The 13,474-nt window shown below is 50.9% G+C and overlaps 1 protein-coding gene across 1 annotated transcript; it reads left to right on the plus strand.

Annotated features, from left to right (window-relative positions):
- The first annotated feature begins 1,294 nt into the window (after positions 1-1,294).
- Tmem98 (transmembrane protein 98) lies at positions 1,295-12,676 on the plus strand. Its single transcript, XM_026388882.2, has 7 exons — positions 1,295-1,380; positions 3,610-3,821; positions 5,184-5,315; positions 6,169-6,202; positions 8,400-8,515; positions 9,753-9,812; positions 11,851-12,676. Exons 2-7 carry the CDS (start codon positions 3,691-3,693, stop codon positions 12,056-12,058), a joined length of 681 nt encoding a protein of 226 aa, XP_026244667.2. The 5' UTR covers positions 1,295-1,380; positions 3,610-3,690; the 3' UTR covers positions 12,059-12,676.
- Positions 12,677-13,474: the final 798 nt, after the last annotated feature.

The raw sequence follows: 13,474 nt of genomic DNA on the forward strand, positions 1-13,474 counted from the left end.
GAGCACCAGTGATGGGGAAGCCCAGCTGCCCACAGGACCAGGCAAATAGGGTGTGAATGAATGTGCTTATGTTGTTTGGGCAATGAGGAGGGCCGGGGACCAGAGAGCAAGCCCGGGACAGCAGTAGCTCTTCTCTTACTGCCGGCAGAATGTGGACTGAGTTTTGGGAGATTTGATAAATTTTTCAGAGAAGCTGGAAACCTAGAATTCTAAGTGGAATTCTTGGTTTTCAAAAATGTTGGCAATGAATTTGAGTTTTAGAAAACATGAGTCAAAGAAATACTTTCAAGGGCTGGGTGTGGCCTGGAGGCTACAGATTTGCAGATGCTGCAAGAAGCTGCCTGGGAACTAATTTGCATCCTTGGTACTTGTCACTGGTGACCTTAGACCTGGACACGAGGAACCAGCTCATGCTTTAGTCAGCCTACTCTGGCTCTGCCTTGTCCTTAGGAAGGTCAGGGATACTGCCATCTGGAGCCCATGTCTTCTCCTAGGTCAAGCCTCTGGCACTTTGGACTCTGGGAATCCCTGGCCAAACAGCACTCACCCGGCTTCCAGGGCCTCTGGGGGGACTCTGATCTTCCAAGCACAACCTGTACCACCTGGTGTCAACATCTTTAGGCCTGAAGGATGGCCAAGGGATGACTGTTAGCCAGAACCGAGCTGTGTCCCTATGAAGGAAGTGGTCCCCCATTGCAGTAAGGTTGGAGTAGTGTGGGATCAGGGACAGAATTGCCCCTTGGAGTCCTGGCTTGGGCCAGGTCTTCTTGCCACTGTCCTGCCTGTATCAGGCTACTGATTCATTGTCTCCCCTGGACCAGGCACTCTTCAATGCACCGAGCGCTTTGTGTCATTGACCCCGATACCAACTCAAATACTTACAAGCAAAGGAACTAACCAAAGCATAGAAAAATAAGTTGCCCACAGCTAGTGAGTGAGTGGTTCCATCAGTTTGCAGACAGTAAAAAACCTCAATCAGTGACCAGCCGCACTGTGGAAACGGTGGGTGCTCCCCAACCTCCACTGGATGGCCAGCCCCGACCGGGTGGGCGCGGGAGGCAGGGACCCTCCCTCCATCTGCCCCCAGCCCGGCCTCCTCGGGGGCACGAGGAACCTTCGTGGGATCGCTAGTGTCTGCCTCCCAGCTGCCCCATCCCGCCACCCCAACCCCCGGGCAGCCTGGGGGCCTGGCGGGGACGGCGGCGCCTGGCAGCGGGGGATTTGGATGCGCCGCCGGGGGGAGGGCATCTGGGTCCCTCCGCCGCCCGCGGCTTCCCGGCATGCCCCGCTGCAGGGCCGCCCCGGGCCGGCGCCCGGACTTCGCCATCGGCGGGGCGCGGGAGGCACCGGGCGCGCCGGGAGCCGCAGCCGCAGCCGCAGGTGGGTGAGCGCTCGTGCCGGAGCTCCCTCGGGGACCGGCAGCTGGAGGGTCCCGTGGGGAGCCCACCGGGTGGGGAGGGTCCGGGGGGCGCGGCGGGGGCGAGGGCAGCTGCGGCCGGGGGGAGGGGCGCCGCCTCTTTGTCCCTGTCCCGCGGGGCGCACAAGTTGGGCCGGAAAGTTAGAACTGCGCGCTGGATTGCTGTCCGACCCCCGCGCCGCGCGCTCCATGCCCGTCTGGGTCCCAACTCTGGGGCGTTGGAATGGGATCTGGGGTTGGGGGGTGGCCCGGCAGGGGAAAGAGAGGGTCTTGGGGCTGCTTAACCTCCTGGACTTAGACCACGAAGAGGGGAAAGCGGGGCTGGCGGGAAACTTGCAGAAATCGAGAATACACCGAGAAAGAAAAGCGCACAAAGAAACGCCCGCACAAACCAATCAGAGAAAGGCAGGGACAGCCCAGGAACTCAGACACACTCGGAGGAACAAACTCCCGACACACAGAAAGAGAGGAAACCCAGAAGCTCTGGGAGGCCTGGGGGCAGGGGCGAGAAAAGGAAAGAAACGCTGATCCGGGAGAGGCTGAAGGGAAAAGAGTGCGTGGAGAGGAAAACAGACGCGCAGAGACAAAGACGGAGATGGGGGGACGGGGGACGAATAGCTCATGGCCGTGGGGTGGACACTACACAGAACCACCCACCTGGAAAAGCTGCGCAGACGCTGAGATACACCCCTTCCTCCCACAACCAGAGAAAAAGAGATGAAAGAGACATCTCTGAGAGAGCAGCGGTGGTGGAGAAGACCTCCTTGGCATTTTAGGCCAGCTAAGGTCCCACCTTGTCCCCCGGCAAACTCCTACACATCCTTCAAAATCCAGCTCAAGCATCACTTGTCCCTGTGAAGAAGGCTTTCCCAGAAAATGTTCTGCATATGCAGTTACTCTCTTTTCTAGGTGCTTCTGCCCCTAGCCCAGGCACATGGAGTTGAAATGGTTTTTCTAACTTTCTCACCTTTCCCACCAGTTCCTGAAGATTGGCCTCACTCTCTCTGTTTTAATCTCTAATCTTCAGACTCCAGTCCAGAGCTTGGTGCATTATAGATGATCAGTATATGCCTACTGAATGTCAACCAAGAGCATTTGGATCCTCTAAGACATAACGCACAGACAAATGCAGATAGAAGAGATGCGGCATCCTGAGGTCACAGAGACCCCCCATGTCAGAGCACCCCTTTTTGCAGATGGATACATGAAATGGGTACTTCCATGAGATGCCCTTGTTCCTTTGACCTAGGAGTTAAAAAGACAGCCATGCCCTTTGTACGACATTTCACTAAATGATGAATTCCTATGCACAAAGGTGGTTCTGTAAGATCATATCATAGCTGTGGTGTTTGCACAATGACAAAAATCTCAGAACTCATCCCTCTTGCTAAGCCATGCATAACTGTAGAGGTGAAAGAGCCTCCTGAGGGAAAACAGGCAATAGGCAGTGGATGCTTTGAAACCATTTGTAAGTTTCCAGCACTGAAAATGATGATCAGAACCCTTTTCAGAGTTTCCACAGTCTTCTTTCCTCCTGAGAAAGAGGAAGTCCACTTCCCTTTCTACTTTCTGACTATGTAAATATGGACAAATTCCTTGAACCTCAGTTTCCCCAATTATAAAATAGGAACACCCATGTCTAGCTCATAGCGTTGTTAGATGAGTTAACGCACAAAGTGCCTGGCACAGAGGAGATCCTCAGTGAACACTTCTCACCTCCTCCCTGCTTTCTCATGCACAATTTAAAAAATATATATGAAAAATTAATGGCCAATTGTTTCCTTTTGTCTCAGGTTTAAAAACCCATCCTAGCTAGGCACAGCGGTGCATGCCTGTAATCCCAGCAACTTCGGAGGTCAAGGCAGGAGGATCCCAAGTTTGGAAGCCAACCTCAGCAACTCAGTGAGACCCTGTTCCAAAATAAAAATTAAAAACAACTAGGGATGTAGTTCAGTGGCCCTGGGATCAGTCCTCAGTACCAAAACAAACAACCCTTCTTGGTTCACTCAGGAGGCAAACTCTTAATAAAGGGAAAGGTGAATCTGGGCATGTCATATAATGCACTTTGGGTTTCTTTAGTCCCTCAGATCTGTGCAGATGGGTTGGAGGAACTTCACTCTACCCACTTCCTATTTGCCACTTCCGACAGGTGAGACTCAGCAGCCCTCTTCTCTTTCTGGCTTCTTCACTAGGTCTGCCCTGACCTGGCGTTCTCTCAGGCATTAGCCTGTGTGGAGATGTGAGCGGGACTGAGTCGGGAGCTACCGGGAAGCATGGAGACGGTGGTGATTGTTGCCATAGGGGTGCTGGCCACCATCTTTCTGGCTTCGTTTGCAGCCTTGGTGGTGGTGTGCAGGCAGCGTTACTGCCGGCCCCGAGATCTGCTGCAGCGGTATGATTCCAAGTGAGTGGGTCTTGTGGGGGGGGAGGTGGAGGAGGAGAGGTGGGCTCCCCCGAAGGAAGAAGAGAGGAATAGAAATAGCTTGGTGCTGGGCTACTCTGGCTCAGTGTTTGCTCTCTGAAATGGTACCCATATGCTGTCCTGCCCAATAAAGACCTCAGAGCTTAAGAATATTCCTTAAGCCCTCAGCATCCTGAGCCACATCTTTCTCTGTTCACTGAGCCATTGAAAAAGTCCCTGAACATGTTCACCTAGCATAAAGGCAAAGCCATCTGTACAAAGCTGGTCATCTCAGCAGTGGGACAAATCAAATCCCTCTCCAACCAGACCCCTGGGAACAAAGATCACATGCCCACACTCAGCCACACAGCTAAGTAACAGATGCTTCCTACCGTGAAATCCCAGCCCAGGCCTGTTTCTGCCTTTGCATAGCGGATTTCATCATGATACATTTTGTGTGAAATGGATTTTTTGTAAGGAAGATCCAACTTTCAGTTTAGGGATGTTTTAATTGATAGGTCCTTAAGGGACCGTGGCAACTAACCCTTAGTTTCTGTTCCACCTTTATCTTAATTCTATCAGCTTTTCTGTTGAGTGGTTAAATAATTTTTAAGTGCCCATTTTCATGGCCTAGGAAAGCTCTGCTGTTGCAAAGAATGCCATGGTGGCTTGGGTTTTCAAGATCCCGTTATAAAGGAGGAGGTGATTCTCCTTCTCTCACTTCTCCAGGATGACTAACTTGGAGAGAGTGGAGTTTGGGGGTGGGATAAGGAGGTCCCCCAGAATGATTCTGCAGACATAGTAGGGGGTGCAGGTGGGCTTGGGTAATAGGGACTCTGGCCTGTCTGTGACGTATAGGATTGAAGGGATGATGAGCAATGAAAAGATATTATTTTGTCCTGAAGGAGTAGCCCTAATACATTTTTGTAATCATAAAATTATAGCTCTATTCTTTTTCTCAGTAGCTCATCTCATTCTGTCCACTTGTATTTTTGGTGTCCCTGGCCTGACTCCCTAACTCATCATTCAGCCAGATGCTCTATCCTCAGCTGTGTTTCCTTTAGGGTTGGGTTTGGATCCAGGATAACAGGGTTCTGCTCTAAGTTATCCCCTTTATCCTTTGGGTGGGTATGTGGGTATATTAGTCAGTTTCCCATCACTATAACAAAATAACCGAGATATTTAACTTATAAAGAGAAAAAGGGTTATTTTGGCTCACAAGTTTAGAGGTTCTAGTCCATAATGGGGTGGACTCACTACTTTTCAGACCTCTGTGTGGCTGGCCTGACGACAATGGTAGGGAGTGTGTGGTGGAGCCAACTGCTCACCTCATGGCCACGACCGTAACGGGGTCTTCCCTCCCAGGCCCATCGTGGACCTCATCGGAGCCATGGAGACCCAGTCGGAGCCCTCAGAGTTAGAGCTGGATGATGTCGTCATCACCAACCCCCACATCGAGGCCATTCTGGAGAATGAAGACTGGATTGAAGATGCCTCGTAAGGCCCAGGACCTCTGCTTCTGTCACTGGCTACCCTGGCCCTGCCCTTGACATGGGGAGAAATCAGAATAGGGCATCTGCCCTTGCTCTCTCCTCCCGTTTGGTAGACCTGAACCCTCAGGCTCTCAGATGTGTGGCAAAGATTGTTATAAGTCACCCCCAGGTGCTTGGGTTATATTGGGGTGCCACGAATTTGACAGTCAGGCTCCAAGGAAGAAGCGTTGGTCCCCAGTATCCCTCAGGCACTCTCTATCCAGCAGGAGTCTCTGAGGTTTCTTTCCTTTATCCCTTTGGTCATTCCCTTCCCTGGGCACGTGGTCATGGGGCATTATGTGTAGGGCCCCGGGTCGGTCCTGCAGGTATTCGAATAGCAGGGAGATGGAACCGTTCTGAACACGGTAGAAACTGAAGGTCATCTCTGCGGGTGGTGCAGTGGGCACCCAGAGGAGGCAGTGTCTAGGTTTGCCTGCAGTGGGGAGGCCCAGGTGGCTTTCACGAAGGATGCCACAGAGGGGAGCCTTTTGACTTGGGAGTGAAGGATGGGAAGGAGGTCACGAAGATAAGCCTAAGGGAAGGTCTTGTTGGACAGAGGGAAGAGTCCACCCGAGGGCAGAGTTAGAAAAGCGTGCCTTGATAGACAGTCTGCAGAGCCAGTGGGAGGACCAGGTGGGGTGGCGGGGGTGGGAGGGAAGGGAAGGGCTAGGGCCTTGTCTGTTTTAACACTGAAGCATCTGCTCTGAGGTGGTGTACCCTGTGCCCACTGGTCAGTGCTGGGCGAGGGACAGAGGTGGTAGCTGGAGGGGAGGGGAGCTCTCTGCATAAGCAATGACACCTTCTTCTTGTCTCTCCAGGGGTCTCATGTCCCACTGCATTGCCATCCTGAAGGTAATACTCCCATTTCCCTGTGACATCAGGGCAGTCCCCAGTGCACCCCAGGCACAGACAGTTGGAAAGGACCCCAACACGTGCCCCGAATCTCTGCCAGGGTCCGTCCTTTACTCTGCACTTGGCATTTCCACTCTTGCCTGTTCAGTCTGTTTTGCTTTAGGATTCTCAAGGCCCTTTGTGGGTTTTATTTCATCTGGTCCTCTTCACACCGTGGGAAAGTCAGCCTAGGTGGGCAAGAGCCACGCTTTTACCAACCTAGGGGAAAGCCACGCACCCAAGTCCACATGGCTGCTGAGGGAAAGCAGGTTCTGGCCTCTCTCTGAGCACACACTTATCAGAGAGCTCCAGCCTGTACAGCCCGTGCCTCTGAATGTAGACTTCGGTGATTAGAAAGTCTTCACTAACTGAATTTGGCTGTGACAGTAGTCAGTCAAATGGACAATCAGTGTTTAAAAATCCACATAATGCCAGGAGCAGCACTGCACACCTGTAATCCCAGTGGCTAGGAGGCTGAGGCAGGAAGATTGCAAGTTCAAAGCCAGCCTCAGCAACTCAGTGGAGCCCTGTCTCAAAATGGGCTGGGGATGTGGCTCAGTGGTTAAGCACCCCTGAGGTCAATCCCTGGTACAAAGTGGGGAAAAAATCCAAATCATGAGTTCTTAAACCTGTAGGAAGAATTGTTTTCTCTCCCTCTCTCTTTTTTTTTTTTTTTTTTTGTTCTTGTGGTGTCGGGAATGGAACCCAAGGACTCATTCTTGCAAGGGAAGCCCTCTACCACGAAGCTATAGCCCAGCCTGACTTTTTCCTTTGAGTGTCTGAATCCTTTGGAAGATTGTATCCAATTTTTCATTTTGGGTAAATTTTATAGTTCCAGCATTTTCCTCCCCAATTCTTGTCTGATACCATCCTACCTAATATCATCATAATAATACTCAAATATTTGGCCAATTACAAGTGTGAGTTCCTTCACTTCGCTAACTCTCTCTCTTTGTCTCTTTGCCTAGTTATTATTTGAAATTTCAAAAGAGATCATTTTGTCTTTTCTCCAGTGTCATTCAATATAAGATATCAAGAAGTCCTTTATCCCACCTCATGCAAATGATACATCTTTCGCTGTCTCTTTTGGGACAAAGAAAGACTAGCAGGAAATGGTTGCCTCGGAGCCTGGGCTTATTATGTAATTCTGGGAAGTTCTTTGGGTGTATAAAATATGACTTTAGCTAGAGACAGGATTGTAGATACGGATAGCCAGGTATAATGACGGGAGCAGTGAAGCCGTATCACATTTTCCTTGTCCTAACTCGTGCCCTGGCTCGTGCACCTGTCAGAGGAGGAGGATAAATAGCACCTGTGGTGGGAGATGAATTAGCTGGAAGGAGCCTTATTAGATTGGTATAAGGGAGGACCCAGGGAGGACCCCAGATCCAAGGAAAGGGCTTCTAGTCCTCCTCTTGGGATCTCAAGTCCCTTTGCTTAATCACCTGCCTTTGAATCCCTGTGGCTGGAGTTCAAGGGAGGGGACTGGGCTCCTTTCCCACTGGGTCCTTGGGCTTCTTTTTCTCCTTATTTTCCAGTCCCGAGTCCAAGGCAGGTAACGGAACTTCTTTGCAGGGATAGAGACCAATTCAGCCCTCACCTGGGGGAGGCGTGGAGGGCACTGAGCTTTGGGGGGGGGGTGGCTGGCACTGAGGGTGGATGATGAAAACATCCTTGTGTCGTGGATTTGCCTTTCCCCTGCTTCTTCTGTCATCATCACCCTCGAAAATTGTTGAAATCTGTGCCCTTATTGAAGAATGTGCTTAAAGGGAACAATCGCCCTCTGTCCAGCCCTGTGTGTGCGGGAGCTATTCCCCTTTTGGAAGACTAAAGCATGAGGTGGAGGCATAGACAGAGAAAGCAGGCTTTCCCCCCTAAGCGAGAAGGTGAAATCAGGGCACATGATTTTTATTAGAGGGATTATTTCAGCTTAGACTCCTCTGAGCTGAAGCACCTCCTTGCTCTGAGGTTCCCCACCACCCATCTCCTCTGCCCTCCGTGAGCTGCTGCTCACTCAAACTCCGTCGCTAGGGGAGGGGTTCAGCTGTGTGGTGGCACCCGGGGGTGGGGGGCATATTTTTTCTTGTCGTGGGGGTGGCGGAAGTCCTCGGAGGGGACAAGCCGCTCCTCATCACTTCTGTCCTCCCTGCCACATTAGATTTGTCACACTCTGACGGAAAAACTCGTTGCCATGACGATGGGCTCTGGGGCCAAGATGAAGACTTCTGCCAGTGTCAGCGACATCATCGTGGTGGCCAAGCGGATCAGCCCCAGGTGAGTGATGGGTGGCCTTGAAGTCTCCGTGTACTTCACCAGAGAAGCCCAGGGAGACCTCAGGGTTGGGGCTCCGATAAGAAGCAGGAGGTGGGCCACTTCCGTTATCTGCATCCCAATATTTCCCTGGAAGCCAGGAGGGCTTAGATAGAGGGACTCCCAGGTCAAGAGGGTCACCTGGGGTCGCCATCCCCAGCGTGCCTGGCTGCCAGCCCTATTCAGCAGCCCAGTGAGACGGGTTCCACAGCCTGTTCTGCAGCTCTGTGGTGGCTGCTCCGGCTCCTCCTCTTGCTACTCCATCCTCCCAGGTGCTGCTGAAGCCAGCAAGTGTGTTTCCCAATGGTGCCCACACCTCTGTCTCCAGTGACCTCCTGGCCATGCCCTGTGTCCAGCCTGGGTCTGTCCTGGGGACCCCTTTCTTGTTGCCACAGTGGACCTCACTGCCCCCATGCCCAGCCCAGCCAACAACCTCCAGGATGGGGTGGGAGGTGAACCACAGCATTCAGACCTCCCAGATTCCAGGCAAGTCTGCAGAATCCCACGTGGGAGGCAACCAGCAGACTGCAGTCAACAACTACACCCCCTCATTTGGGTTCTCTTTTGCAAAGAAAAAAGTCCTTTTCTTAGAGCAAAGGGCTGTACTAAGTTTGTGTCGCCATCTGGTGGCTGGTATGTGGACGTGCCTCATCCCAGCAATGACCCAACTCTGTCAGTTGGCCATTCCCTGAGTTCCAGGGACCTTGCTTTCTTTGTTGCCAAGACCTCCGGTAAATCACCAGGAACCAGCCCTTTACCATCCTCAAAATTAACCAAGTAAGAAGCTAGGGGCAGCGGCTGGGAGAGGGTGCAAAACCTTGCACCCCACAAATCAGAACCTGATTTTAAAAACTTAGCCGTGGATTGAACCACGTGGTAAAAGAAAAGCAATGGAGTGGTTTGAACTCAAATTAAACTGGTGACTTTGTGTTTTAGTGTTCTGTGTAATTGCCTTAAGCCACATCTCCCGCACTCTGCCCCAAACACAAAAGTAATAAATGCCTCTGAAAGTTAAAATACTGCAAACTCAGACCATCTGGGAAGTGGAGTGCTCCCTAATTCTACTTCCTCCTGAGGCCAGGAGACAGGAGAATGCAGAAGCAGGAGGGAAGGAACCACTGAGTGGGCCTGGAATATCAGCAGACAGGGGAGAAGGAGAAAAGGAAGTAAAGTGAAATATTTGACTTTTGTCTCCCCTCAGAGTGGACGATGTCGTGAAGTCCATGTACCCTCCGCTGGACCCCAAGCTCCTGGATGCACGGTGAGAGGGGTGCGGGGCTGGCTCGGCATTTCCCGCTGAGGTTCACCTGTATCAGCTCTGTGAGGTTGAGCGGTTGGATTGTTTAGAGAGGGCTGTTCTGCTGGGTTCCCAAGGCCGCACCCACGTTGGGGTACATTCTCTTCTGTTCAAATGGTTAGCCAAGCGGAGCAGAGGCTGGCTGGGTGGTGGACACAGTCATCTTCCAGAAACCCCGCAGGAGAAAGAGCCAGTCTTAGGTTTGGAATTTTCGTGACTACACATCCGGCTGGGCTGCATTCCACCCGGACTTCCCTCCCTTCATCCCCTACTGCTCCCTCTGATCTTTGGACCCCAGAAGCAGACACACCTAGCTGAGAGTGCTGCCCTGTGGGGCCCGGTTGAGCAGAGCTGGTGAGCAGAGGTGACAGGACAGCGGCAGGGGTGCATACCTTCCACTGGGCACCCAGAAACCCTTCTTTCCTGACCCTTCCCTGTATACGCAGGGAACATAGCTTTATGAAATTCTATGCTCCTATACCAGATTAGACTCCTTTAAAGAATTCTTTACTCTTGATTTATATTTCATGGACACTCGTGTGAGGTCGCTGGGCACACAGGACACAGTGATACTTCCAGCTTTTCTCTGCCTCATTCCTGCTGCAGCCTAGATTTGTCCACAGATTAGTAATCTTCAGCACATTCCCAAATGCAGTAGGCACACTCAATATATAAAAAGGGTCTTACAAGGACTCTTTCAATGCTAAAAAAAAGAAAAAAAGAAAGAAAGAAAACACAAAAACGAAAAGCTCCTCAATTTGATTTTTTTAGTTACTATTATTGTTTTTTTAAGAGTTTGGGTAAAGGGCTCAAGTCATGGCTCAGTGGTAGAGTGCTTGCCTGGCATGTGTGAGCCCCTGAGTTTGATCCTCAGCATTGCATATAAATAAATAAAATATCTATTGACAACTAAAAAATATTTTAAAACAAACAAAACGTTTGGGTAAATGAGAACTGAGTCTTACTGATTGGTGATCAGTAAGAGGTGCTCAAGGTTGGCGTATTTATATCCTGTCTTTAGGTGTGTGGCACTTGGAAAAATGCGGCCACTGAGTTGGCCAGATCTGGCCTGTTTCACGAAATGCTTTTCTGGGAGATGTTCATAGGTGTGCTGCAGAGAGTAGCTTCCATGCTCTGCAATGCCTGTGAGACACACATATCACAGTCTCCCTTGGATCTCTATCAGGGTCTTGTCCACAGCCCAGTAGTGCCAGGGAAATAGGGAGGTTGCAGACAGGCCCCCCCAAAGTGCCCAGAGACAGCATGGGAGCTGTGGTTTATTGGGGAGAGCTCACAGGAGCTCAGAGACTGCTCCCAGAAGAGTTCAGTTGCGCAGGCTGACAGAGAGCACCTCGGATCCTCATGGTGCTTTGCCATGCGGCACCCCCTCTCCTCACAATCTTTTGTCCAGTGGCAGCTGGCTGGATGAGTGACACATATCCTTTCCATAGTGCCTTTACTTCTGTGCCAGTCACCACTGACAGAGGGGTTTGATCTGTTAGGCTGCAGAAGCAGTGACATCATCAGCATGAGCTTGCTTACTTTGCTTGGGTGACCAGCATCCCCACGAGCAACTCTCCTTGAGTACCTGCAAGAAAGTAGCTTTCTACAGATAACAGTAACTCACCCTGGTTCCCAGCATGCATGAGAGAAAGCTGGAGTCCTTCAAGATAATATGGATCTGGGCTTTCCAGCCCCGGCTTGCTCTCATTGGTCCCTCTCCTTAACTTACTAAGGTTTTGGGAACAGAAAGGGTGCATTCAGGGACATGGTGTTTAACTGTCCCCCTTTACTGTAGGGACGATATAATCTAGTCCATCAAAGGCTCTGAGACAGGCTCCCGTTAACCTTGTTAACCCAAATCTGTTGAGCATGGAACCATTCAGTTCCACACCCACCAACCTCTCGGGGAACACTAGTCTAGAGTGTGTCTGTTTGGGGTTTTGTGGGAATTTTCTCATTTCTTAGGAAACCTGATCCTGTTGGGTTTTTTTTTCCCTAGGACCACTGCCTTGCTCCTGTCTGTCAGTCATCTGGTGCTAGTGACCAGAAATGCCTGTCATCTGACTGGAGGCCTGGATTGGATTGACCAGTCACTGTCAGCTGCTGAGGAGCACCTGGAAGTCCTTCGAGAGGCTGCCCTGGCTTCTGAGCCAGATAAAAGCCTCCCAGGCCCGGAAGGCTTCCTACAGGAACAGTCGGCCATTTAGTCCTGTAGGAAAGCAGGTGGTCACGAGGGCCAATCTGCTGCCATCCTGGGTGGCTTAGCTGAGCCTTTCACTTTTCCCTGTAGAGTTAGTTGTTCTCCAGGGCTCGGGGGTCCCGCCATGTGTGTAGAGTACAGCAGAAGCACCCCATCGTGGATGCCTCTGTGGCAACGGCAGACGGTGGCTGGAGAATGGTATTCTCATACCAGGGTTAGGGGGCATGCCTTTCGCCACCTGTACAGCAGAGTGGGCTGTCAGCTCAATTTCGCTCACCTAGTGTTTTCAAGAAAATTGAGCCACCCTCTAAGAATCCAGAGGTTTCACCTAAAAATCAGAATCCCCAACTTCTCTTGGACAATCAGAAGGCGTGGCGAATCTGAACTGCGTTTTCAAAATAGGACAATCACTTGGAGCTCGGTAGGGGTTCAGTCTCCCAGTAAGCACAAGCCTTCTACTCTGCCCCTGGCCTGATGTGTTTATTTGTGTTACTTCCTGGTCCCTAAGGCGTCTGAGCCCCTCTTTTCCTTTACAGGCTTGGGTCTGAAGCTGAGCACTGCAAAGTTGATTATTTCCTTTTTATCATTATGCCTGCGATTTTACCTAGCTACCACTAAGTGAATAGTAAATTTATACATGTGTTTTCCTCAAATGTGTGGTTACTGAGTCAAATTCACTTGTGTGGTGTGGGGGTGGGGTGTATGTGAGAACTGAGGGTGGAGGGAGACAGCCTAAGAGTCCTGAGGATGCCTCTTGTGTATATCTCAAAATGAGATATTTAAGGTCTGCTCAGAGCTCAGGCATCCGCAGAGATGCCTCCATGGAGTTGTTTCAAGCTCCAGCAGTGACATCTGTGAAGGGCGTGTTCTCTTTTCTTCTAGTATCTGTGTGTCTTGCAAATTTTGAAAGATAAGGAGCACTTCTATGACTCAAGACCTTAGTGGGACCTAGAATCACAATCTCACATTCCAAGCATGATCTAAACGGCCTAATTTCTATCATGAGCAAGCTGGAAGTACTCTGCTTCTTCCCTGATTCTCAGAACCCACCTTGCCCTTGGAAGAGGGTCCTGGTTTGGAGAGTTTCCGGGTTCGTATCCTATGTCATTAAGTATGGTTGGAGCTGCCTATGGGTTCCTACTTCATTTTCTGTGTCCTAACTCAAGTCAGCAAACCCTTCAGACTGGTGTTGGGGAAGCAGGAACTCTCATTCTCAAATCCAAGACTGGGTTTGTTTGCAGGAGTGCACTTTATTCTCTCCTGGAAAATAGGCAAGCTTCTAACCAAATCCCAGCTGGGGAAACAGAGTCGGGAGAGGGAAGCTAGGGCTCAGCCCGAATAGGCTTTGGGATGGATTGTAGGGGAGCCTTGTTGGACGGTCACGTTATTAACTCCCGTCCTGCTAGCAAGCTGTGAATGGGAA

The sequence above is a fragment of the Urocitellus parryii genome, chromosome 7 (genome assembly GCF_045843805.1).
Source record: "Urocitellus parryii isolate mUroPar1 chromosome 7, mUroPar1.hap1, whole genome shotgun sequence".
Taxonomy (NCBI): Eukaryota; Metazoa; Chordata; class Mammalia; order Rodentia; family Sciuridae; genus Urocitellus; species Urocitellus parryii.

What these genes read in the sequence shown, in the direction of transcription:
- Tmem98 (XM_026388882.2), top strand. Translation starts at nt 3,691, where the DNA reads ATGGAGACGGTGGTGATTGTTGCCATAGGGGTGCTGGCCACCATCTTT. An exon ending in CTGCAGCGGTATGATTCCAA is followed by an intron (nt 3,822 to 5,183) that starts GTGAGTGGGTCT and finishes CTTCCCTCCCAG; the next exon opens with GCCCATCGTGGACCTCATCG. An exon ending in GACTGGATTGAAGATGCCTC is followed by an intron (nt 5,316 to 6,168) that starts GTAAGGCCCAGG and finishes TTGTCTCTCCAG; the next exon opens with GGGTCTCATGTCCCACTGCA.